Here is a 27,610-nt window from a genome sequence, read left to right as displayed (position 1 = left end):
ACTCTTTCCAGATAAAGAAATAAGCAATCTTACATCTGGTTTTCCAAGGGTCTTTCACCTCACCTCCGGATAAGTTTTCTGAATGACAGAAAGTTCAAAGGCCCAAGTATTGACAGAATTAAAATAGTCTTTCCTTTTTTTTTTCTTTTTGGGTAAAATAAAGGATGGGGATAAATGGGCATGTTTACTTTAAAAAAAAAAAAAAGGCTTCAGCAGATAGACCCATACCACTAAAAAAATGTGATACATTGGGTCTTACCAAAGGTGAGTTCCTGTGCTCAAGAACAGGGAAAAAAAACCTGTAAATGTTAGCCTGATGTTCAGTGAGCTAGATGAGTACAGCTGAAATACTTTAATCTACTTTTGGGGCACTTTATTGGTATGGACATCCTGGCAAAAAAAATCTGCAACAGGGACACTGCAAGCTGCTCTTTGCACGAGGAAAGCTGTTCCTTTCAAATAGAGCTAGCTCTTCTTGTGGAAATGAAGTTTTGTACCTTACTGAATCCAAATGGAGGTGAACGAGGTGATCAAGGTCCAGGTGTCTTGCTGGTACCTCTCTGAGTTTGTTGTATAGTCAAGAAGTTTTAGATCTTCAAGAGTGCTTGGAGCTAGGAGAGTATTTGGGGGCTGCATGCTCTCAGTTGCACTTCTGTGGGTAATGACTAAGTTAACCTAACGGGCAACTCTGGCTGAAATGCCTCTGTCCTGCTCTGGCCACTGGCACATATCCGAGTTGATGATGAGACTGATCCAAGTAATTAAATAATGAGATTGATTATTTAACTATTTTTGTTTCAGTCTGAGTCATGAAACTGAGTTCCTACATTGCTGAATCAGATGAGTACCAGTGCTGATGATAGAGTGGGAATGGGAGGGATGAAGAACCACACTTCGGGTAGGAGCTATTGGTTATGTGCTTTACTTGCAACGTGCAGTGTTACCTTTAAGAGAACTGCAGGGTTAATGCCGCATTCTGGTTTAAGTTGTGCAAAGGAGAAAAGCTTTTGAGAACAGCCTCCAGCATACATGATCTTGGTTCTAGTTAAACAAACAAACAAACAAAAAAAACCCAAGGAAAACAAACAGTTTGAATTACTGATTTTCTGTGTGGTTGTACAATCTCCCCTTGTGCCTTGAAGAAGAAAAAGGGTACTGGGCTATCACAGTTCAGAGACCTAAAGTTACTAGCTGTAGTAAGACTCACAATAAATATGTAATGAACAGAACGTTCTCATGGTTGTCTCTGAACTCACTGGATGAAAAGTTCATCTTCTCAAGTACTGTGGCTCTGGTGGTGAGCAGTAATGGGTTCCTAGGTTAAGAGGATAAGAATAGAGCATGGGAACAGAGAAACTTCTGCAATGACATCCCCCAGCTTCCAGCAAACAGCAGCTTAGGGACTTCATAAATCTGCTGTTGTACTTCTTATGTTCAGTAGTTTTAGATGAAATTTTCTTTGAATCTGAATGCTTTTGAGCCCCCTTGTATTCTTTGAATCTATGGTATCAAGTTCCAGAGCTCTATGAATTTAATTATGCCCTGTGTGAAAAAGTACTTATTTTGTTTTAAACCTGTTCTTTTATTTGGCATCTTGTTTTTCTTTATTTGGAGGAATAATAATTTCCCCAGTGGTCACATCTTTTCCAGCTGAGGAGTCCTCTGCCTCTTACTTGAAGACTGTTCTATCTGAAAAGCTATTCCATTTTATTTTCTTTATCTGCTTTGATTCTACTGTTTTCCTTTAAATTCAAAGGGAACAAACCTAACTCTTGGTAGTTATGACATACTGCAAATCAATACAGATTATAGTTGTGGTTTTCTTTTTTGCTTCCTAATAATTTCTAACATTCTTTTACTTTTTGGCTGTGGCTTAACTAAAGCTGATATTTTCATAGAGCTTTTCATCATGACTCCAAGATCTTTCCAATGCAGTAAGATGTTATTTACTGCACTGTGGTATATGTGTAGTTGGCTGTAATCTGCAGCAATGTCCTCATTATTTTGCTTGTGTTCACACTGAATGCTACCTATCGTTGTGTCTTCCAATTACTTAGTATTAGTGAGCCTCTCAGCTCTATCTTTCATTTTCCTATCTTATTTTTAACTGCCTTAAGTAGTTAATACCATCTTGTATTCCCTTTTTTTGGACTCTTGTGAAGAAGGTATACAGCAGAGGACCATGGACACATCTTGCAGGGAATTTGAAAAAAAGATTTTGATTTCTTACATCTGTTTTCTGTTATTTATAACTTCTTTCATTTGTCTCATGACAGCTTAATTAAATTATTTAAAAATTAATTAATTAAGGAAGTCTGTAGAAAGCTTAACCCTTCTTTTCCACATATTGACACCTACAAAGTCTAGTGTTGGGGAGGAATTAATATTATCCCTATATTTAAAATTTATTTTTAAACTTGTCATATGAAATTATCCCAATGGAAGTCAGTTTTTAGTCTGCAGTTTCCCAGGATCTACTGTAAGCTTTTAAAAATATTATCACCCATGCACTGTTCTTTGTTACTCTGGTAATAAGGCCATTTTAAGAGAGGTTGTGTACCACACAGTAATTCACAAGTTTCATGATCATGGTCTTCCAGATTCTTGAAGGATGCTGTCTGGTCCTGGCAATTTGATACTGTTAATATTTTCAGTTTCATCTAGTGTTTCCTCAGTCTGATATGGATCGTCTGACTTACCTTCTGTGTCTTTGTGTAGAAGGATTCCGGTGACAGAACCTGTGTAAGCTCCTCTGTAGGGAACAGCAGTCCAACAAATCCACTTAACTCCTCTACAGCGGCCTCATATGACCTTATGACTGCATGTTAGATCATTCTTTCCTAGACCTCTTCTTTCAATGCTGAGAAAGTTTTTGAAATGTCAACATGTGACTTCAATAGAAAAAAAAAAAAAACAAAACCAAAACTTTCTTGAGGTTATGATGAACAGTTTGCTGTGAAAATGTATGGCAGATGCATGCTGTATATATGTTTACCCGGCCATATGCCATACACAATTGCTTCCTACTGAAGAAAGGAGTGAGGAGCATCTTCTTTTTGGTGTGCACAAGAATTTAACAGCACTGGAAAGAGGGCAGAGAAGTATGACATTTCCTTCCAAACCACCCAAACAATGCTTATAGTATAAAATTGTATGAAATACCATGCTTTCAACACTTCCCACCCTGGGCTAGTGGTGCCTTTGCACCGTGCATGCACTTGAGGTACACCTGTAGGGAGGAGCTACCCGAGCTAGTACTGAACGCTGAAGCCAGCTCCTGCTGGCAGTGGTCAGTCTGACCAACACGGTGGTGGCTCTGTCACGCTGAGGCTGCTCTGGTGTCCCTGCCTGTTCCTCTGCTGTGCTGGAGATGGCTGTGCATGTCTGGCCTCTTTTGGCAACACCTAGCCTAGAAGACAAAAATGGGAACCATCGTGCTTTGTCAGATACCTATCAATGTATGTAATCTTGGAATACAATACATTCTTTCTATGGTTAAAATCGTTAATGGGCGGATTGACTGTAGACAAGGTCATGCACCCTACTGCCGTCAATTCCACACTTGAACAAGAGACAGTGACCAAATCAGGAAATCAGTGCATTGGTTTGTTGTGGACTGATGTGAAAGGCCTTATTCTACATTAATCAGTTAGAAAGGGCTCTATGGCATTATTCATAAACTCTCACTAGATTGTAAAGTGTTAATAAAACTTGAGAAACCTGGTTTAGGCACCATAACCCTACAGCTTCCTAACCTCTTGATTTTTTTTTTAAGTATTATTTCTGTGTTGTGGACTGAATTTGCAAAAATGTTTTTTCCTCCTAATTTCATTGGCAACATTGCACTTTAATAAATCGGAACATATTAATGAAAAAAGATTTCTTTTTTGCGTGATTATCATGGTCAACACTTTAAAAATAGTTATTATTAGTTCCTGTATATTCCAAACAGTTATACTCTGCAAAATAAAAGGACCCACTAAGAATAAAATCTACAGAAGTAATTTTGATTGATTAATTTATAATACATTCTATTTTAAACCATTCTTTTAGTATTCATTCCTTGATTTCAGCATATTTTCCCAAACAAATGAGTAAGTCAAATAGCTCATGTGAGCTCCTTACTCCATGCATGTGCCTTTGCTGTACTGAAAAGTGTTTAGGTTCCCAGCTTGATAGATAGCAATGCATGTCCACCTGGTGTTCCTTGGCAGCTAGCCTCACAATGCATTTTGTAATTACTGTAATTGGAGAACATGGGTGTTCTCTAGGGCAATGAAGTCTTTACTTCTTTAATTATTCTAGACTTCTTTTGGCCGAGTCCTGCTGATAAATGCTAGGGGTGTCATTGCAAAGCCCGTCCCTTACTTCCATAAAGTTTTATTTTGCAAGCTGTGTGAAGAAAATACAATCTTTTAGAGGTACTTTTTGAAAAGTTCAGATTACAATAATTTGTTATAGCTGCATGGTTTTAGGGGCAATTGTAGGTATGTATCTGACAGTAATATTGGATCCATATTTTGTTCATAGCAGAAAAAAAGGAAGTATATTTATACTTATTCTTACTTTGTGTTGGCATAATGTCTCTGAAGGTCTTAGTAGGTATTAGTTTGACAACCTTGATAGTGATGTTTTGAAACTGCTCACACCATACAATTCCTCTCAGAACCATGACTGGCTTGTGACTTCTGTGGGGCCTTATATTTTGGGAGGCTTGATGGTTTGCCTCTCCATTTCAGTAATATCATGAAGACTTCCAAAGAAGAAAATTAATAATGACTGTAAATATTTTTTTTCTCATTTAGATTTTTCTTAATTTTTCCTCTCTGTATTTGAATACAGATCATTGGACTTTGGATTATATGAACCCACTAGTAGATAGAGCTCTTGCATGGGTAACAGTAAAACGTTATTCATGCCAGTTTAGTGCCTGAATAGGGGCTGAAATTAATTTTTTGCTATTTTGTGATGCTTTTAGATCTTATGATCTGCGTAGCAGTTTCTCTCTCTATGTGTATTTGTGAGCTCCCAGTTGAGATTTTTTGTCTGTAGTATACTTAGAAGAATTGAAACAGCATTAGGAAACACAAAGGAAGTCCTTATGGTGGACTTCCACATTTTGGTGAATTTTTCTGTGCTGAGTAGAAGTGCCTTGTTAAATTCCCTAGACCTTCTGACAAAACAACTTCTTATCTCCGATTAGTGTATCATGTCCATTTTGCCAAAAATCTTCAGGGACGCTTGGTTAAAAACAATTCCCACTCCTTTCGAGCGGGGTACTTTGGTTTGTGGAATCCCTTAAGTGGCTGGAGAGCACTTTGGGTGCCAAGAACAGAGCAGCTCTTTTCAGAATGAATCTGCTTGCTTTCCCTCTGGTTTTCCACTTTTCTGCTCCTCTTCAAAGGTTGGTGGAAGTGCTTCAGCTCCTTTGCCTGTGCTCAAAGGCTACTGACACTGCATCAAAGAACAGAGTGACGCTGACTTATCCTCTTATTCTCTCTGGCAGTTTTAGCAAAAGACTGTGCAATGTGAAGTGGCCAAGAAAGCAAGTGGATAAGTCCACGGTATGACTTTTATTGATGTAATGCCAAAAACAACTAAGCAACTCCAAGTAAGAAACTGAAAGTGGAAAGTAGCAGAAAGGCTCACTGTCTCAAAGTTTAACGGAGCCTTCCCAAAATAAAATAATTAACAACACAGGACAGACACTGCTCATCTTTTATTTTTGCTGTCAGAGAACTTCTTCATCCCCCATATTAAAATAAATAAATAAATAAACAGTAGTAACAAAATCAGAGCTTAGATACTTTTATAAATGATTCTTTCAGTGTTCAGTTTGTATTTTGTAACTCCATGTATCCTGTCATCTTCATGATATCTTCCTGGGAATCGTTTTTAACTTAAGCTTTTTTAATTGAGAAAACAATACTTATTTTTTATTGTAATTTTATTGAAATGCTATATATAGTAATTTATCCTGTTATCTGTAAGTACAGTCCTCAACCTTAGATTTGACATAAGTAGAGTGACATAGTTAGAAAAGTGTGATTCATTAAGAAGAGTATCTTTTGTCTATATAGAGGACAATTTTTACTTTATTATAAATTAAGATAACGGTATCATGAAATTAGTCTACTTCACTCATTAAATCCAGAATTTTGGCTGCCTGATACATATCACAATATATTTGTCCTGAATTCCCTGTTGGATCTCCAAATGGTCAGGAACTCCTTTAATACATTTTCCAACACTCTCTTTTTAGGTTTTTATTTAAACATATTTCTAACAGTAGTGCCAAGTCACATATGATCAATGGGTGCTCTCTAGCAGTAAGTTCAGTTCACTTCTGTCAAATCATAGCGGTCATCTTTTAAAAGCAAATATTCACCATGACACATATTTGAGATACTGCAGCTAATTCCTGTTCAAAGTCCAGGAAATTCTGTAGCATCTGTAAAACTGCTGTATGAAAGCAATCAGTTACAGCTAGTTTATTGTGGTAATCATGGCTAGGATTTGAGGTAAGGACCTGTGCTCTGGTCAATTTGTGATTAGCTATAAATATTTATGAATCCTATTTGTAATGAATGTGTGTAATTCATACTTTGACAGTGGACAAAGTGCAGAAATCAAGATTGGCTTTTACACTGGTGCTTCTCTTCCATTTGTGTCAGAATATAGAAGTGAATAGATGATTTTTAGTCACAGAAAGTCTTTATGCATTGCTTTTAAAAAGCAGCAAAGTAAATGTACTGTTTCAGAACACCTTGGAAAGCTGAATATTCCAGCAAGGTTTTTTTAACGCGCTTAGAGTACACACAGAATTAAATGTGATTAGTCACGTCTGCTGGTTCCTATTCCTGGTTTTGCTTTTTGAACACAAAAAGCTCAAACACATGAAACTGTAATAGGGAGATACTTCTAAACATTGGTGCAATTTATTCAGTGTTTAGGAACAATATTTTTGGCCTCATACTGCTTTCCTGTTTCCAAGCAAAAGCCACAGTTTTCCTGCTTTTTACTCTCTTCCAAAAGAGTAGCTGAAACCTCAAGGTCTATTTAGGGATCTCTGCCCAGTTTAAAGCCCTATAAACTCCAGCCTACCACATGGTAGCATGTAAGGTCCTCACCATTTCATTTCTAGACAGGTAGCAGATCTCCAACAGAAAATGCAAGCCGAACTTTCTTGGTAGTGGGAAGTTTAACGATTTTATCTATCCTCTTTCTTTGTGTTTAAAGGATATATTAGTACTAGCTAGTATGGTTGGTTTTGTATTTTCAAAGAGAATTGTCTAGTGTTTCCATACTCCTGAGTTTTTGTGGTCACTCTGTTGTATACAGTAAGGGACCTTGGGACAGTACAAAGGCCACATTTTTTTTTTTCAAACTTGCATCTCATTCATGGGCAAGATACTGACTTTTCAGATGTACTAATTACCATTAGTTTCCATGGACTTCTTTCAGCAGCCTTGCTACAGATGAAAATGCCTCACCTAAGTGCAACTGAGAGCCAAGCTGATGAAAACTGCCAGTCACTGCTCATCAAGAAGAGATCATGACAAACCAATCTATTTTACTTTTTCTTACGACCCAGTAATTAACCATCATAGTGTATCAGAGGGAAGTAGTAGGTGTCATATTTTTGACTCTGGAAAGTCTTTGACACTCTTCAGCTGACGTTTTTGCAAGTGAAAATTGGCAGAAGCTCCCTGTTAAAGTGGCAGAAGATTGAAGATGTTGATGGTGTTGGAGCCCATCCTTTTTTGCTTAAGGTTATGACTTGAGCAAAGAATACACTTGAAAATTGCAGAATGCATTAGCATGGACACAGGCTGGGATTGTTTTAGAGAACATGATCAAAATTTGAAGAACTTGACAAGTGGAAGTTATGGCCTGGAATCAACATGATGAAATTTAACTACAAGGTATGGAATAAGGAAGAAATCAAACAGGTATATACAAGGAATAAAATGTAGAGTAACTGTGCAATTAAAAAAACCCAGGAGTTGCACTGAGTTAAAAAATAATATGAGGCAGAGTTGCAGGTCCTGATTCAGGATCCTGCCTACTATGCCAGTTTGTCTTGGATTCTGCATTAGGATCCTGCTGACTACACCAACTTGTTGCAGAGGAGTGGAACTCACTCAAAAGCGAGAAGCAGCAATATGTCTTACTGAGATAAAATAATAATTTGACAGAGCTCTGTGAATTTGAAATGAAATTTAACAAAGTTTGACAGTAGTTTACTAAGGTTCAGTAAGCTTGATGGCATGGTTCACCTTATGTACTTCATGGAAGCAACATACAAGCTATTAGTCACTTACTAGAGGTGTTTTGCAGCAAGGGATCTCTCAACGTTGAGGAGTAAAGGATCTCCCTGCCTTGGGCAAGGAGGGCTCTCTGAGTCTTGGGTGAGGAATCTCAAACCTTAAGAAGCATCCCTGCTCAAAGGGAGAGTCACTTGCAGCAGTCTAGCTACACTTCAGGGGGAGCTCAAATTGGGCTCGGCCAATGATCTGCCATTAGTTTAAGTTCTCTCTGCCTTGAGGGCCAACCTTGAGTGGTGTTCCAGCTCGAGGGGAGATCACTGCCATGCAGCCATGCTGTCTAGAAGTGAGAGCCCAAAGAAGGTGCACTTAGGCTGTCATATTGATGGGATAAAGTGGTTGGCTTGTAATCAAATCACATGTGATGGAAAGGTAGGCAAAAGACTCCTGGTACCCACAACTTCTTTTTGTTTTTCATAAGTGAGATTTGGAAAAGCCACCTCTTACTTGTGCGCTAATCTCATGATTTGTGTTCCAAAGTCATATGTATTGATGTTTATTGTGTCGCTCTGTTCCTTTGTGGGTTTTCAGAGAACAGGTTGAAACTGGAGGAGTTCTTGGCGCAGCTACAGCTCAGGCCTTTACCTTCTTTGAGGCCTGTACCAATCTACTGTTAGTTTGGTTAAAGGTTCGACTGCATCTGTCACAGGCAGCAGTCTTTGAAAGGAGGCTTTTCTGTGTGAAACTGGTGAGGCCTTGTGTAAAATTAGTGTCCAGTTTTCTTATTTTTTAAGAATGGTCTAGCCGTCCTAGAGAGAATGAGAGAGATTAATGGGGATGATTGTAAACACAGAATATGTGATTTATGAGGAAGACTGAAGGAATCAAGCAGCTGAATTTGTTTAATCTGAGAAATAAATAAAGGTTGTTATAGGAAAGAGGGATTTCTTTTTTCTTGGCAATAAAACATAAGGTAGCTTTGCAGGGCTGGAGTTAAGGTTGCATACCAAGGAAATGCTCTTAACTCTTACAATCATAAAACTCCAGAAGCAAATTACAGTAAGTATTATTCTGAAACTAGTTATGAGTGTTACTTTAAAAAATATGGATAATATACATATATTTGATTCTGACTCAGTGGAAGAAGCTAGATAGACTGCAGCCAACTTCAGTCTCAGAGTAATTTTCAGCTATAACTTTCTGTCATTTTGTGATAGTGCCATGCAGCTAATTTCTAGTTCTTAACTGTATTTCTGGCTTATTTGCTCATGTCATTTCTCATTTTGTGTTTCACCTTTTTTTCTTTTTCTTCTCAGTGTCATTGGTCTTACAGAATGCAGTGGATTCTATTAAACAGTAAATAAATACCCATACTGTACTGTGGTATTTACTTTACCACTCTTTTTTTTTCATGTATACAGCAATGAGGTATTTATACTATGCCATGGTAAATGTTTACTTTCAGTGGTGCCCACTGTACTTACTTTTCCATCTTCACTGAGCTTAGTGAATTTTAGTTCACTTTTTCTTTTCATATAATCCCATTCCATATGATTTTTTTCTGCCTGCCTATGTGTATGAAAATCTCTTCAATTAAAATTTTGCCAATGTTTAGGGTTGTTTTTTACATTTTATTTTACTGAAAAACATTTTTTGAGCTACTGGGCTTGCCAGTTCTGTTGGAATACTGGTTGGTGTGACTGGTGGACTCTTATGCTGGTCTGCCTTGGGTGAGAATGTGCTCTTTTGATTTAACAAAACACAAATGGTGGGATTCATCTCACCAAGCTTTTGATGTCTGTGGTGTAGATGTTTGCATCTGACCCAGTCACCTTTATAATTAGTAGAGAAATGAGAATTTCCCACACACAATTTATCTCAATTAAAGGTGGGTAGCTAAAATTACTTCCCTCTATAGATGCTTACTTGTCTAAGTAACTGCAAAGGTAATTTAGATAATTATCTCAGATGTAGGCATCTGCTTTGAGGCTGTTTAAATTCAGGGGAGGTTAATCCCCCCATGTGATTAGTTTGGCTGTTGGTGAATTGTAATTTGTACTGCGGTATCTTCACTGAAACATCAGCTCCTCCATAAGCAGAACATTGGTTGCAGTCTACATGCTACCTGAACACCATGTTGACAGAGGTTAAATACCACAATTTGGAGTACAGTCGGTAAAGTTAAACTGGTGTTAGTTGTGATTTATTTTAACATGATATGTTGTAAACCAGAAGCATTCAGAAGATCCATGTTTCATGCAACAACCCTGCTGCACAACTTGTAACCCTCTGGGGTAGGAGGAGAGTTGGCAGCTGGAGTCAGTAATTCAGTAACTGAATGATACTACCATTCAGTTTAATCTGCCACCTGGGTTTTAGCTTCAGCTAGTTTAGTGTATGTGGGACATTTGTGAAAAGCTGAATAATACCGTCTCTCTGTGACTGTCTTTGCAGTAGGTTTCAGCAGTACAGTGATGAAGGCAGTGCCTGTGTTGGCAAGTGTTTTGGTGCAATTGGAACAGATTTGTAGAGCAAAAGAATTTGTGCTGAGGACTTGACATTCATGCTGTCTGCATTTCAGGGTTTTTTATTTTGAACTAGATCTGATCTGTGTGGTCTGAATACCCATGATCAACTGCAAGGTGTTAGATGCACTTCTGAAGCACAACTGACATTTTATCTGCAAAGGTTCCAATTTGTACTCCAAGAGTACTCTGCAATACACAGTAAGTGGGAGTGATCAGGACTTCAATTTCAAAAGCAAATTCCTGATCTAAATTAAAAAAACGACAACAACAACAACAAAAAAACCAAACAAAACAAAAAAAACCCACAACAAAGCAACCAACAAACCTGAACCCTAATGCACTTGGAGTACTCTCATGGTGGTATTGCAACCCAGTTAAAAGATCAGTGTTGTTTCCTGACTGCTGGCCTCATGAAAGGGAATGTTTTAGACAGTAGACCTGACCTGTGTGAACTCTAAGAAATGCAGCAGAAAGAGCATAAATAATTATGATACTCAGATGATATGCAAGTTGTTTGCCAAAGCTGAAATGTGAAGACACTAGATAAAGTATACAACCTTACTGAGATTAAAACTGAAGTATGTAGAGCTAAATGTTTTCTTCTCTTACTGCAAAATAGATGCTTGCGGGGTGAAGTTTATCCAATGCTCCTGCTGTACGTAGTGGCTCAAATATAAGTTTGAAATAGCAATTTAACTGTGGATATGCTGTTCTGGATAGCAGAAGCATGTGAGCTATAGACCATGCCGTGTTGTAAGCGGTAGGCTACTCAGAGTAGATGATGAAGTCAAGTCTAGAGCAACACTAAGCCTTGAACTAAACCGTTTGGTGTGTGGATTAATTATACCATGGAAGAAACTTGCTTCACAGCAATGATACATAAAAAGTTAGTGTGGACCATTTCTGTCGTACAGGAGTAGAAGGGAAGTGGTTATGCTGGTAACATTCTACAGAGAAAGATGTCCTCTTGGATGGCTAAGCTTGTTTCCAGTATCTGGATCTTCTGTTCTGAATGTACATGTTTCGTTAGAAGAAAAGATTGTCATAAAGAGGGGTATTACTTAAGAACTAATCTTGTTTGCATGAGCTAGGGGTTTTAGGAAAAGTATTATCTTAATTAAGTATTGAATAAGCATTCGCTTTACAAAGTCTGCATTGCAGAATGTTCATCTTGAATATCACTAAAATCAATATGCCCGTTCTTGTTTTTTGGTTCTCTCCTGAATTTTGAGATGTTTATAAGAAAACTGAAGCACAGTGAGCATCTCTAAAATTATGGTCAGCATCACTGCCTTTACCACTCAGCAATCTCTGACAAATATTTCAGTTTTTCATTTTATTCAGCAAAGCACAGACAAGCTCTTGTGAACACCACCAAACAAAAAATATTGTTACAATAATAAAAAACATTATTTGTTTCTATAGAAAAAGGTCTGGATTAATGAATCCATTCACCACTTGGACCTAGACCAGTAGGCAATAATGACGGAATGTGCTGATTTTGATTGGGACAGAGTTAATTTTCCTCACAGTTGGTAGTATGAGGCTATGATTTGGATTTGTGCTGAGAAGAATGTTGATAACACACTGATGGGTTTAGTATAAGGCTATGTTTTGGATTTCTTCTAAGATGAATATTAACACCACTGTTGTCTTTAGTTGTTGCTAAACAATGTTTATATCAAGCCAAGGACTCTTTCAATTTCTCATACTGCACCTGTGTTCCAGACTTCTTCTCTACAAGTGTCTGGGAGGAGACACAGCCAGGACAGCTGACCAAACTGACCAAAGGGACATTAAATGTCCTAAAATATCAGGTTTAGTATGTAACTTGAGAGGATTTGGCTGAGGAGCTTGCTCTCTCACTGCTCAGAGGATGTATGGCAGTTGGCAGGTAGTGATTGGTTGTATCACTTGAGGTTTTTTTTTTATTGCTGATTTTCTTTTCATTACATATTATAATCATTATTATCAGTAGTGTTATTTTCATTGCATATTCTTATTAGTACTAGTATTATTAGTATCATTATTTTATTTCATTTATTTTTAATTATTAAACTAATATTTTCTCAACAAATGAATTTTTTTACATTTTCCTCCAATTCTCTCCCCCATTGCAGTGAGAGAGGGGGGATATGAACAAACAGCTGAGTGGGTGCTTAGTTGCTGGCTGGGGTTAAACCACAACAGTGGGGGAGGAGGGACATCATCTTTTGCCTTCCTAAGAACAGTCACTTACAGCTTCAGTCTTCAGGAACATGTGTACCCAGCAGTACAGCTGTCAGCATAACTGTACCCCAATCCCTTTCACTGTTAGGACCATTTAATGTACCAGATGCCTAAATTAGCTGTGTCAATAAGAAGAAATGTATACCTGTATGCTCACAGAGCAAATGTAGACTTGTAGTGATACCATGATGGGTAGCTTAATTTTTTTTTTTTTTAAATTATATAGTCCATCCTTAAAGCAGATATGGACAAAAATCTAAGAAAAACATCAGAGATGAAACATCAGCTCAAGGCTGGAATATGAGATTTATGCAATATGATTAATTAATCTTTCCAGTTAAGGCCAGGTCCATAAACTTGTAGAACTCGTACATGACTTCTACAAGTCACGTACATGGCTTTTATGTTAAAGTCTGAAGACTGCAGCTGTGAGTTAATTTGTGAGATACAGTTGTCTGTGAAAGCTGAAATTAGGAAGGATTCAATGCCTAAGTATAATACAGAAAAGAGGTAAGATAATGGGACCAAGTTTCCACAGACTGAAATTTCACATGTCAAAGGATGATCATTCATTATTTCCTGTAGCTTTCGTGCAAAATTATTTATGTATGGAAAAGGTCAGAAACCACTGAACCAAAGGCCATCTTGAAAATTTCACCCTGGGAAAATGTAGTTTATGAGACAGAAAGCTGTTGGTAGCTACAACCACTTTGACATCATGAGTGCTGATGGACAAGAGGGCAAAATAACCTCTTCAGTTTCTCCCCATCTCTGCGGTAGCACTGTGTCTTCCCATTGCTAGGTAAGATCTTTTGGTCTTTATAATTAGCAGCACTGAGTGATCTTCTCTTGGAAGAAAAAAAAGCAAGATTTGGAGAGCGCAATGACATTTTTCAATCTAAGACACACTAGCAACTCCTTTTACATTTATTGCTACTTTTAACAGTTATGTGAAACAAAAGGAATATCTCAAGTAGGTTTGTGTTGCTGAGTATTTGGTGATATAGTTACTCTACCTCTCTCATTTCTAGAAAGCTAACCCTGATGAGGATCCGTTATCCAAAAGGTAGACTTCATATAGTTTTCTGACAATGTGAGCAATACTTTTTTTTGACAAACAGGTTGAATTATCTTGCATGTAGTACCAAACAGTTGCTGGTCAAAATGCTTGCCGGACCTGGAAATCAGCAGCCTAGTTGCACTTCCATCTTCTCATGCTCCCATCAGTACCCTGTGTTTGCCAAAAATCCTGATAGAGCAAAGTCATTGAAACCTGGTCATGTCAGAGCATGAAAAAGGACCTAGCAGATTAGGAATCAGGTGCCACACACCTACATTTCAAAAGGCCATAGTCACCCTTTGTATGAAAAGAAAAAACTTTCTGTGTTTCCAAGTAATGGTGTTTGAAAGGTTTATTCATACTTCACCAAGGAAAAGAATCCTTGCCTATAGGTATGCAGAGATTTCTCTTAAAATTTTTCTGTACCACTTGTTTCAAATAGTTAAGTATTTTCAGAAGTGTCCTTAGTTTAAATTTGTAAAATACCAGCAGCTGCTGATGATGAATGTTGAAGAACTTTTGAATGAAGTTCAAAGCATCAGAACTAAGCTAAGTATCAATAGCCAGATTTTAATATCACTAATGACTTTGTGGTTAAAGTATGAGAAATGCCTGCTTCTGGTAGGATGTAAAATAACTGCTGTGACTCTTCATAGTCTTCAGTTTTTATTCTCACTTTTTGAAAAATACCAAGCACCTTGGCATTTTATAGATTCACTAATTAGTTCTATATTTGTTTGAAGTTCTTCATTGTAAAACTTGCTATGAAAAGACATTTGAATGTGTTTTGGGAAACTTTGTTTATACATTTACTTTCCTGCCTTTATCTTTTTTGTTTACTGTTTTAAGAGGAAGGGCACACTTGGAGAACAATACCATTTAAATTTTATGAAATGAAGAGTGAAAATATATTTGTATATCTTTTCTTGTATACGGAGATGTTTTCATTGTTTGAAGCCAAAAGCTTGCCATCGTGTAATTGAGACAGGGGAATGCTATTAAAAGCATGAGAATAAAACTCTTACGCCAATAAGGAGATACTTACACAGATTATTTTACATGTTTGTTTCATTTAGCCTGTGATGTGAGCAAACACAAAACAAATATGATAAAATACATTATATTTAGAGCTAATCTGACTGGATTGGTATGAAAATACTTTAACAGACTTTTAATCCTTAGAATTAACACACAGTTTTTCATCATGTAACTTCAGAATAAATAATTTAGGATAGAATTTGGATCTCGTGTGTTTAAACTGCTGGAAGAGAAGGGAAAAAAGTCAAGGTGGCATCACTAATGTAATGCAACTTCTTCTGTTCTTGATCCAGTCTCTGAAGCAATGATTAGGCATGTTGGCAAAGCAGTAGAAAACCTGTGGAATTGTTCTAACTATGTGTAACTGCAGAAATTACCTTTAAAAATAGCTTTAAGACAATTCACTTTATATTGACTGTGATATGGGATTGCAGTCTGACAGATTTCTATTACAAGTTTTTTTCAGAAATTCCTTATCTGTTCATAATGTCATTAACACCTGTGTAAAATTTTTGCATTGCTGGAGTGGTCAGATATAAATTTAAGATAAAGTTTTCCAGAGAAATGCATCAGGGATTAGTATATTAGTTTCCCCTTTTTCATTAAAAATCATTAGATTGATCCTGGAGATTGAGAAAACCTCTTTAATTTCTACATTGATTTGGAGTTGTATTGCTTCTGTCTTGGAGGGGTTGGAGACCCAAGTAAGTGAGAATTCTCATCCCTTCTACGTTTTCTTTTTACTGACTTTAGAAGATTATTGGTCATTTATTCCCTCTTTTTCATTTGAAAGTCTCCGGCAATCAAGAAAGTGACTTGGATCTCTAGGAAATTATTTGGAACTGGGACATCGTGTCATTTCTTCCAGAATATTTCATAAATTTGATATAACTGAGGCACCTGCAGTAGCTTTGAAATAACTGGCTCCATTAGCAGCAGTAGTAAATGTATATTTGAGCATATTTGGACTCAGAGTTTTGAAGAAAAAGCAATGTTAAGTTGTACTGTATGTTGATATTTTTTTCATGACCTCTTCTCATCCAAAAAAACCCTGGAACAAACTGAACATTGGCTGGCAGGCAGCATTTTCTGACAACAAACTATGTGAGGTATATAAGAATGATATCCATGCCAGGTAGTTTTTATATCTGGCTTTAAAAATAAGGTGTTTAGGTGTTAAAAGTTGAGGAACAAATGAATAACTTTTTTTCTGTGGCATACAGAATTTCCTGAACAGTAGACTGTTCTGAAGTGACTTTGTGTGGTACGTGTGTTGGGGAGAAAAGTAAGACATGTTGCGTCATTTTCTGCAAACCCAAAATATATATATGCACAGGTGTTTGAGTCATGCCTCACAGCAGGTTGAAGTTGTGCTTATCTGTTGATTGATGAGCCTACTGTGTTGTGACCTAGAAACTGGGGAGGGTACTTATCTGTGGTGAGGGGAGGGAGAGAGTAAAGACAATGTTTTATATTGTAGATGAAGGCCAGCAAACAGTTGAAGAAGAAGAAACATTTTTGAAGACCATATCCAATGTCAACAATACCTTGGAGTGTGCATGTTCGTCTGTCAGGAGGATTAACAATGAATTTTAAGTTTTTCATCAAAAAGCTATTCTTGCAGAGTTCTGGATGGCTCTGTCATGCATAGCTATCATCACTCTTTAAAAAAAAAAAAAATTGTTGAAGATAGCTACTTCACAGGCTTGGGGAATTTATTCAAGCAGCTACCTATGACTGCCTGGCTTTGTTCTTCAGAAAAATAATTATTTCAGTTAAAATAGTTGCATAAAATATTTTGAAACTTGTGTGGAAAAAAAACCCCAACCCAACACTAAAATTTCTCTAAGTGTGAAATGTTGGGGTTTACTTCACAAGGGAATTGTGGCATTCTGAGACTCGTAAGAGCTGCAAGACATTTTAGCTGGCTTTGTAGGCAGGAAGTTCTAAAAGTGAACAGATGCCCACATTTTGGTCTAGTGCAAGTTTAATTTACTCTAAATCATATTTCAAATTCTAGTTGATAAAACAATTCTTAACAGCAATTATTTGGGAAATATAACTTTATGATTTGTTTATATTTAGAGCTAAATCTAAGTATTATGAGATCTTGAGATGATTTATGTCATGTAATATATTCAACAAAGACAAACCAGTGGCTTTTATTTTAAAATGTTAGTCTCATGATTCCATTGTAGAATAACAATGCGATTGTACTACAGTTTATAAGAACAAATTAGATATGTGGAAGAATTGTTTTAATCTTTGGTTTTTTTCAATGGGTACAATAGGAAGAACTATCTATGATGGTGTGGCAAGGAAAGGGAAAAGGAAAAGATTTATACAAACTGTCATAAAACTTTCGGACTAAAAATGAGAATATTTTCTGATGGAGATTATAGAATGCTATGGCTTACAACATTGAGATACTGGTTCAGTGGGCTGAATAGAAAATTTCTACTGTTTCCTAAAGTCAGTGGATTTTGTATTCATATGTGGGTTAAAAGCTTTATTCTGCCATTATTATACTGTTAGAGTAATACTGTCAAAATAAAATGTTGCATTTTGGGAGTCGAAATATACCCTGTAAATCTCTTATTTGCTGATGATACTAACAATGACAGGCAAAATGGAATTCAATGTGTTAGACTTATGAAGAAGAGAATGAAGAACAGCTATTCTAGGATTAAACAGGGTGATACTGCTGAAGTCTTTACATAATCATGGTCTTGCATAACCAAATGCATATTTTTTTTTTAATGAGTAATCTGATTAATAGGGTGAAAAATGCATGCCAAAATCAATAGAAAAAAATAATTCTAGCACTTGGAATTTGTCTGTTATATGTGTATTTTTTGGCTGTGTTAAGGTGTTTTTTACCTGTGATGTGTGCCAAGAATCTGTAGACATGATCTCTGGTGTCTGCATGAGAACTTGGGTTTGGAAATCTTGAATTACTGTTACTTAGATAATAAAGTCTCACTCTAAAAAAACCTTAGTCTGAATTTATGATGACAAAATTGAGGTTCTGTCAAGAAATGTTTTTCCTTCCTGGAAATATTTCAGTTTTCTAATCTGAACATTGGTATCAGAGAGTCAAGTATGTGGAAACTATTTCTGCAACTATCAGGAGATTTTTAAAAGGCAAGCAGCAGTATGGATACTTTGCACATGAGGGCTGGATCTTTGCACATGAGGGATCACTCCAAGCAAACCCCAGTTTAGTGCAGTAGAAACTATGCATACGCAGTATGGTATAATACCTTTCAAGAAGAGTAGGTTTTAGTATGCTTTTGAAACAAAGAAATTTACATTTGCCTTTCAGGTGCAAGCCTATTTTTCCATGTCCCTTAAAGAATGAAGAATAAGGATAATCAATTGAGATAAACAATAATTCATAATTTTTAACTTGTTCTAAGCATGCATCTTACTAATGTGAATGCCTCCTTTTTTGCCAACCCAGCCATAAAATCAGTGAATGACAACCTTAGTCTAGTTCTCATATTATTGTTTGCACTGTGTATTATGTCAACAAAAGCTGATTGTAGAAAAGGGAGAGAAAATCGCTTTCATTTCAGATAAACTATTGGTTTAGAGGAAATAAAGTCTTATGTTGAAAGTGTGTTGGATAATACCCTTTGGCTAAGAAAAGTGCCTATTACTGAAAAGAAATCTCACAAGGCAGAAAATGCACTTAATTTAGCTTGGAAAGTTGAACTAAGCCTTTCAGTTTCATATTTGTGCTTTATTCACTGTAGCATGGCTGCACATGCTTTCTAAAGGGAATACTGTGAAGGGATTAAAACTTTCTCTTGGTGAAAACATTTTTCTTTCTTATGTAACACAAATGGGGTATAAAATGATCAAGCTTTAAAAGTGGACAATCCTATTTTTTTTTTTTTCTGGTAGGGGGAGGTGGTGTTGGGAGTGGTGGGTTGGGTTGTTTGGTTTTTTTTTTTTTTTTGAGCGCAAGATACACACCAAGTATTTATAGGAAAATGTCCCTTTCTTTCCTTTCAAATTTCAGACATGGGACACAGAGCTTGAGAGATCTGCAGAGTCGTGGGCTGAAACCTGTCTATGGGAGCATGGGCCAGCAAGCCTTCTTCCATCAATTGGACAGAATTTGGGGGCACACTGGGGAAGGTAGTTTAAAATACTGTTTTATACTATATATATGTTTAGTTTCTATTAATCTAACAAAATTTGCCTATTACTTAAAGGAAGAATGATACAATCTACAACTTTTGGATGATCTAATAGACTACTACTTGTTTTTATAGGTACAGACCTCCAACATTTCATGTCCAAGCATGGTATGACGAAGTGAGAGATTTCACATATCCCCATCCTCATGAATGCAACCCGTATTGTCCTTACAAATGCTCTGGTCCTGTTTGTACACATTACACACAGGTATGTAGGTGGGTTTGGTTTTTCAAAAAGAGTGGTCAAGACCTCCAGTTAGGTTGCTGTATGACATGTAGGACATATTAATCTTGCAGTATATACCATAACACTGAAGTACAAAAGGGGCTTGTCGTTATCAGACTCCATAGTTACAATCATTGGGTATTGGTGACGTAGAGTAGGGCTGTCATACGAATCTTTAGATTTCATCCTCATAAATATCACTTCTTCAACAGGATTAAGGGAAAAACTCACAAACCCTAGTGTTAAACTGAGTGTTACTGCTCAGTGCACTTTGCATAATCCAGTCTCTCTCCTGGTATGCTCGTAGTCCTTTCTGTCATATGCTGGAGAAACTGCACACTTAAGAAAATTCCCCACCCCCACCCCTTTTTGGTTTTTTTTAGGTGAATTCCTCAGCTCAAAAAGCAGTTTTTAACATATTGCTTTAACTTCAGCAAGATTTTGAAATTGCATAAGAACTAATTTATTTTGTACTTCTGAAATCTGTGTATCTAGCCCAGGTTTTTCCAGGGGGGAATCAGTCATGTTTTCAGTGAATAGGAAATACATGATCCTCTGACTATACTAAAATCCACATATAATTTTGAATGTAACATTAGAAAAGTTCAAAATGATTCATTTGTAAACATGTATTTTTTCTTTACTAGTACAATTTACAATTGAACCTAATTTTAAGACAGAATTACCTCCATGTTCTTACATTTCTGAAACAATACCTGTTATTATACTTATCCAATTGCATGCGTGATCTAGAATACATATCTATACTTTGTGGTACTAGTTCTTCCCAATACCTATGTCTTGTAAGTCCTAAATCCTGCTAGAACTACATGGTTGGTTTATCTTGTATTAAATACAAGTTTAGCACCTGTCGTATTTGTCTAATTGAACATTCCAGCCTTTGTCATTTAGATTATTTTGAGATCTGCAATGAAAATTGTTTCAACAGATGAATAAAGAAGCACAAGCCACCTTAGACTGTTATGACATGAAAGCATATTCAGTTAAAAATCCATGATTTGAGTTTTTTTTGTCTGAGTTTTTTTGTGAATAGTTTTATCATTAATGTTACCTTCTTTCACTGGTAACAAATAAATATCTGTTCTCTCAGTCTAACCAATCTAAACCTCTCTGGGTCCTTAGGTGGTGCTGAGAACTCCAGGGCACAGGAACCTAATTTCTTCTAACTCACAATTATCTCTTAATTGTAATTCCATGAAACAATTCTTTGGATCATGTTTTGTAAATATTTTGCTACACTTTCAAATACATGCTTAGACCATTTATATAAAATGAGAGCGATATCTTTTTCTATCGAAGTAAAACTGTTCTTTGTAAAAAGGTTGTAACCAATTGGCTTTTTGACAGTTGTAATTAGGTCACTTCAACCAATTTATAACAGAGGGGAATATAACATCACTTTGAGTTTCATACATTGAGGTTTGGAGACAATTTTGATTTTAATCAGCTTTGGTTTCACATGTCTTTCTCTTTCCTTTTCCATAGGTCGTTTGGGCTACAAGTAGCAGAATTGGTTGTGCCATTAATTTGTGTCATAACATGAACATCTGGGGGCAGATTTGGCCAAAAGCAGTCTATCTTGTATGCAATTATTCTCCTAAGTAAGTAGGCTGACACCCAAAAATATCTTGAATGGGCAAGATATTTTATAATCATCCAGGAAATAATTTGAAAGGAAATCACTCTGTTTTTTCTGGGTTTTTTTTGTACTGTTACAAAGTTAAGCATTGTTCCCAAGGCAGCCTTTGGCTGCACAAATTCTCACGTGATTTTTCTAGAGCTTCAGTTTTCAGGCCTTTGTTATAACATACAACATCACAGAACTTTTGTTCCAGTATGATATTTGTCTGAAAAAGAAATGTATCTCCGCATTGTGACTTTAAGGAATATGTAACATGAAGCCCGTAGTTAGGATCAAATTCTGTAGTATATACCATTTAGGAGCAGAGCCTGTTCTCATGTAATTGAGGAATTTAGTCTTAGTTTTATGCCAAACTCAAAAGATTTTACAGCAGTAATCCATTTTTTTTCTTCATGGACTTCTCAATTCCTTCCTGTGCATTTGGTATAGAACTGTAGAATCATAGAATCATTTACATTGGAAAAGACCTTTACAATCATCAAGTCCAACCATTAACCTTACACTGCCAAGTCCACCACTAAACCATGTCCCTGAGCATCATGTCATTTAAAAACCTCCAGTGGTGGTGACTCCACCGTTTCCCTGGGCAGTGGTGTTCCAATGATTGACAGCCTTTTTGGTGAAAAACTTTTCCTGATACCCAATCTAAACCACCCCCAGCACAACCTAAGGCCGTTTCTTCTCATCCTATCACTTGTTACTTGAGAATACCAAAATTTTGTTATAGTCTAAGTGTCTGTTGGTTTTCATAATTTACTTGTCCACATATTAGATGTTCTTTAATGTTAATATGTTCATTTAATAAGGAATGTTTTGCTAATTTTCCTTTTTTTTTTTTTTTGGTGTAAAGGGGTAACTGGTGGGGTCATGCTCCTTATAAACCTGGCCGCCCTTGTTCTGCATGTCCCCCTAGTTTTGGAGGAGGCTGCAGAGAAAATCTTTGTTACAGAGGTATGTACTATTTCAACAGTAAACTATAAATGGGAAGAGGAATGTAATTTCTTTTGTTTTCCCTCTTCGTTATGCTTTAACATAGTGGAATAGAATATGTTATGCATGTACCCAAAGACCTAGTAGGGGCCTACTTTACTGTCGTGAATGAGGTCATATCATTATGATACCTGAGGTCAAGCCTCACCGGAAGGAGTGGGGTGTACTGAGCTCCCACTGATTTAAGTGCCAAGGGAGGGCTTTTACTACACAAAGATGTAGAGTGTTGCTGTCTGCTCTTTGTATGCCTTTTTGTAATTACAGTGGAAGTCTATGCAATCATTTGTTTATAGGGAAATGTTACCTCAGTGACACAGCCATGTACATTACTATAAGAAAAATGAAGAACAAGACTAGAAGACATTAGTTATTAAACAGGATGTCAGCTACGATGATTATTAACTTCTTACAATTTTTGTCATGCTATTCATATTTTATAGCATTGAAACCCAGCATATTATGAAGCTGCTATTTCTTTTTGTTTTACTCTGGTGTACAAGTAAATTAGCAATTTTTGTTAATAAATTTTGAAAGTTTACTTGGACCATAAAAGCTGCACGATTGTGCCCAAACACCTTCCTTATGTTTCTTGCTTAGTAAGAAATGTAGTTTCAGTGATGAGCATTTCAAAATTATTTTTATTATGTATGAATAAAAGAGCCTTATTTTTGAGGCCCTCTTGTTTTTGTGAAATCAACATCTTCCATACTTATCTGTGAACTTGGTAAAACTCTTCCAATGTATAATAGAAATATCATCTTCGTTCCATTGGTTTTCCAATGGCGTAAAGATACTAAACCAGGAGTTTTAAGAGACTTTTCGTACCTCACTTGTGCTGCTTATGTTAGAAAAAAATTGGCCTTTTGTCAGCATCAGAAATATAGATGTATTACTAATCTTGAGATCTTCATCTTATGAAGCAATGGAAAGTTTTCCTTGCCTTCTTGCTTGTGTTCATCCACCATTTTATGAGAACATAACCATGTTACCAAAATATGGTAAGGGATTTACATTCCACAAACACTGATATTTTTCTCCTGAGATTTTGGTTTCCCCCCCTGTTTTCTGAAACAGAGGATTCAGAAAGGCCTTATTCTCCCCATGAACCAGAAGAGGAAACCAATGAGATTGAACGGCAGCGATCCAAAGCCCAGGATGGAACGGCACAAGCCCGTCCAAGAACTCATTCACCTTTGGGCTCCACAGGCATTGATGACAGTGAGAAAAATGAAGTAATAAGCACACAGCAAATGTGTAAGGAATTTACCTGATTTGCAAGTGGTCAACAAATTTGAAATTATATAGTATCAAATTCATTGCAGTGAAATTGCTTTTTGCTTGTTTTAGCTCAGATTGTTTCATGTGAAGTAAGGCTAAGAGATCAGTGCAAAGGAACAACTTGCAATAGGTATGGTGAATTTTACAGTTCTCATTCTGAGATTATTCTGAAAGACTATATTTGTATGTGAGCTGGAATATTTTCCTTTTGGTAATCCCAGGATTTAAGACCAAGTTGTATTTTATTTTCTTAGGTATGAATGTCCTGCTGGCTGTTTGGATAGCAAAGCCAAAGTTATTGGAAGTGTACATTATGAAATGGTAAATATTTTTAAATTAGATTTTGTTCCAGTAGAATGTTTAATGAAATTTCTTTTCTGTTGGAATACTAGTCAAAAGCATATTAAGAATGGATTTTGAAGAAATCAATATTCACCAAAAATAAAAGCCTACACCAAATGTTTAAGATAGCATCAGACAATCTAAGTTTGCATTAGCTATTCTGCATGTACTGTCTGAATGTAATTCATACTTCTTAAACATGCACAGAAATAGAGCTTTTGTCTCCTCATATTTGCATGTAAATATGTGAAGGTGTGACTTTAGGAGAAATACAGTGATCTGTGGGTACACTCAGAAATGGTTTCAAAAGGTAGGCATCCTTATGTAAGCTAGCTGAAAATACATAATTTACTCTCTAGCACTGACAAACAGTGTAGGAAATAGCAGCTACTGTAAACAAGAATATGGTAAATTTATATAGTTTCTCTGAGTAAGGTAAAGTGGTGTTTTCTTCATTCGAAATAATACCTATATAGACCACATCAACTTGATATACCACCATGTTTTTAATGACACATTGTAATCAGAATCTGGGGGTTTTCGTAATGTAAAATACTGGCTTTTTCTGATATGGAACTGCTTTTCCTGCTCTGTTTTTCAGCAATCCAGTATTTGTAAAGCTGCCATACATTATGGCATTCTAGACAATGAAGGTGGTTGGGTTGATGTCACTAGACAAGGGAGGAAAAATTACTTTATCAAGTCTTACAGAAATGGCATTCAGTCAATTGGGTAAGTTGTGTTAAAATCAAAATGTATGGAAAGTTTTTCACCTGTTTCTTTTTATTTCATACCAATTATATCATGGTAAATACCTGTTGTTCATACTTTTTTATGATAAAGAATGTGAAAATGATAAAAATGGCATGTCTGTATATGGGTGTTGTATCCATTTTGGAACTTTAGACAGTGTTTAATGGTGTACAGAAATGTGATTCAATAATGATGTGAAAGAAGGTGAAGTCATTTACAAAATCACTTGGGCACTAAGTTAGTATTTGTAGTTAAATAATCTCAATATTCAGAGTATTCAATTAATTAAATTGTAACTGTATATATTTATTGTGGAAAACATAAACTGGCACTGAAGTCAGTTGCTTTACATTTTGTGCACAAAGCTGGTAATATTTCCAGGGTTGGACCATCAACACAGAAATCTATGACCGCTAACAAGGCAACACTCTTACGGGTTTGTGTTTGCAAACGGCAGTCCTGTACTGTGCATATGAAAAACATTAATCACGTAGAAAATACCCCTCTTCCTATATGTTTGATAGTTTCATCACAATTCCACAGTTTATATGTGGTATTTTGCACCAATATTTCGCACAACTTCTGCCTTGGTCAGTGATGGAATAATATTGGATACTGTAGAAGCTTCATTTGGAGGTGTACTACACTGTCCAGGTGCTTGCCCTAAGACTGGTATGTGAAAACAAATCCAAATACTTGGTGACATGATAAAAGAAAAAAACCCAGAAAAACAGTGCATGAAAGTAGAGAATACTTGGCTGTTTCCTTATAATATAACAAACTGAAAGAAAACAGAATTTTGCTCAGTGATACATTTGGCTCAGGTGTGAACCCAACGGTAAGGAGATAACAGAGCCTCTAGGGATTACCTCTCATTCTGGTGTGTGCAAACGAATGCCACATGCTATGACACATGTCACAATTTCTCTTTTCAATAGATTTACCTAATCCAGGATAGAAACACTGACTACGTAGAATAAATTCGGTGGCCTGTATTTTGGGCTACCTGGGTAGCATTTAAGGCATTGATAGCATTCTATTTCTTGGGGTCATCCAATAATCTGAATGTAGTTTAAGTTACCCTCCCTAAAAATGAAGTTACAAAAAAAATCTCTTTTTTTAAATGTTTAAAGACAAAGAATTAAATCTTGATATACCAATACTAACATATTAGGAGTCGGTTTCTTACAAATGTAGGACCAGTGTCTAGATGGAGCTTTGCCTAAACTACACATCTATTCAGTGAACAGATGAAATGAAATGCATCTTGCCTCTAGTGCAAACTGCAAAACAGAAAGGCAGAAAAGAGAATGTCAGTGCAACATACAGCAAAATTCCTAAACTTCAGCTTACTTAATTTATAATCAGGATTGCTAATACAGATGTTTTTTCAACTGTTGCATTTTTTTAATATAGGGTACCATTTCTAACAATATCTGAACCAACTAATCAACAACAGAATACAGTGAACTATTCCCACGTCAGTGTTTGACAATGCTAAGACAGCAAAAGTATGAGCTAACTCAGTGAAAGGAAATTGGAATCCAATAAATGAGCAAATGTGAAATTGGTTGGTCACACAACTAAACAAACCAATACAAGCAGTTTCTGAATAGAAACTGCAGTGGTGTAGAGCACGCAGGCGTAATTTGCTCCAAAGCTGAGTAGGGAATCATTTCCTTGTGTGGTTTTTTTTGTTTGGTGGTGGTGGTTGTTGTTGTTTAAATAATAAATAATTTTGAGTGCTAAAAGCATCATCAGCTCATTACAGATGAAAAATATTAGAATCAGAGGCACATCCAATGAGGTAAAAGCAGAGGAAAATAGGAGATAAATAGAAATAAAATAGAACTGTTCATCAATTGTAATGTTAAAACAGAATGTACATATCTTTATATAACATCAGTAAACAGATACTGTTTATAAAATATAAACACCATATAATTGCTGAGAAAAACAGTCTGTTACATGTTAGACTGGATTTTTAGTGATACTGGTAATAACTTAATGTAGACATATGATCCAAAAATAAAATTTAATGAAACCTTTGAAAAGGGCTGCCCGGAGAAAATCTTTTCACTCTTGGAGCTGTTTGTAGGACCCCCCTCCCTCTTTAGGGGGAAGTGAATGATCACTTCTGGTGCATGGATTGTTTTGAGCAACCACAGATTTTGGTTGCTGCATTTTAAGGGACAGATAGGTTGCATAATTTTTTCCTAGCACACTTAATCTCTTAGAAAATTAAATTACTGAAAGAGTTTAACATGCATTCCTGGCTTTTAAAGAGATTCACTGGGAGTAAAAAGTAAATGTGTCATTGCAATACATAGATTCACAACTGGGGAGAGGGTGTGCAGTGAGTGAAAATTGATTGGGGACGATGTCTGGAGTTATTTCTAGATTCTCTAATGAAAATTCATCTAGCTAAAAGAAATCACCACGATATGTTATTTACTGACTATTTCTATGATTTCTTCTTCAGAAAATACCAGTCTGCTAACTCCTTCACTGTCTCTAAAGTAACAGGTTAGCATTTATTTCTTGTAAACTCAAGGTACTGAGTTATGACTTTTTCTAAATAGCACATATTTATTTGTTTCTGTTTTACTTTTCTTCAGTTCAAGCGATCACCTGTGAAACGACAGTGGAACAGCTGTGCCCATTTCAAAAACCAGCCTCACACTGTCCGAGGTAGAATTTTTTTCAGTTTTATTGATTAAGTGCTGCCATATTTTCTGTCAGTTAGGAATAATCTGTAGCTGTCATTGATAAAGGAGACAACAGTAGCTGTAAAACAGAACCCAGAAATGTTTTAATGGTGTTTTATCCTTGGTCTAAGTAGAAGATCCCTTGGCAAATCTTAGGGAAGTTGTCATTGGTAGACTAAAGACTGCAAAGTAAAATATGGTTTTATTTTTCATTGTCAACTATTAGATCTATGCACCTTTGGCAAAGTACACTTTATTTCCATTTATTTTCCTGTAAAACAGATACAACAAAAGGATATATGATACAGATACTTGTCATA

General features: G+C 36.2%; 1 protein-coding gene across 2 annotated transcripts in view; it reads left to right on the top strand.

Moving 5' to 3' along the window:
* Positions 1-27,610, top strand: part of CRISPLD1 (cysteine-rich secretory protein LCCL domain containing 1) — a 43,655-nt gene that overhangs the window by 3,297 nt on the left and 12,748 nt on the right. The window contains exons 2-12 of one of the 2 annotated variants that reach the window (XM_010147992.1): positions 19,150-19,268; positions 19,406-19,538; positions 21,063-21,178; positions 22,070-22,170; positions 23,284-23,382; positions 23,416-23,463; positions 23,557-23,617; positions 23,742-23,808; positions 24,431-24,561; positions 27,065-27,108; positions 27,201-27,273. In XM_010147992.1, coding sequence (XP_010146294.1) covers positions 19,150-19,268; positions 19,406-19,538; positions 21,063-21,178; positions 22,070-22,170; positions 23,284-23,382; positions 23,416-23,463; positions 23,557-23,617; positions 23,742-23,808; positions 24,431-24,561; positions 27,065-27,108; positions 27,201-27,273 — 992 coding nt within the window. Of the gene's footprint in view, positions 1-19,149; positions 19,269-19,405; positions 19,539-21,062; positions 21,179-22,069; positions 22,171-23,283; positions 23,464-23,556; positions 23,618-23,741; positions 23,809-24,430; positions 24,562-27,064; positions 27,109-27,200; positions 27,274-27,610 lie in introns of both variants that reach the window. The other variant, XM_010147991.1, reaches the window with a different exon arrangement.

Source organism: Eurypyga helias, unplaced genomic scaffold, assembly GCF_000690775.1.
Source record: "Eurypyga helias isolate BGI_N326 unplaced genomic scaffold, ASM69077v1 scaffold763, whole genome shotgun sequence".
In the NCBI taxonomy this organism is placed as follows: domain Eukaryota; kingdom Metazoa; phylum Chordata; class Aves; order Eurypygiformes; family Eurypygidae; genus Eurypyga; species Eurypyga helias.
This window is presented reverse-complemented; position numbering and strand designations above follow the sequence as displayed.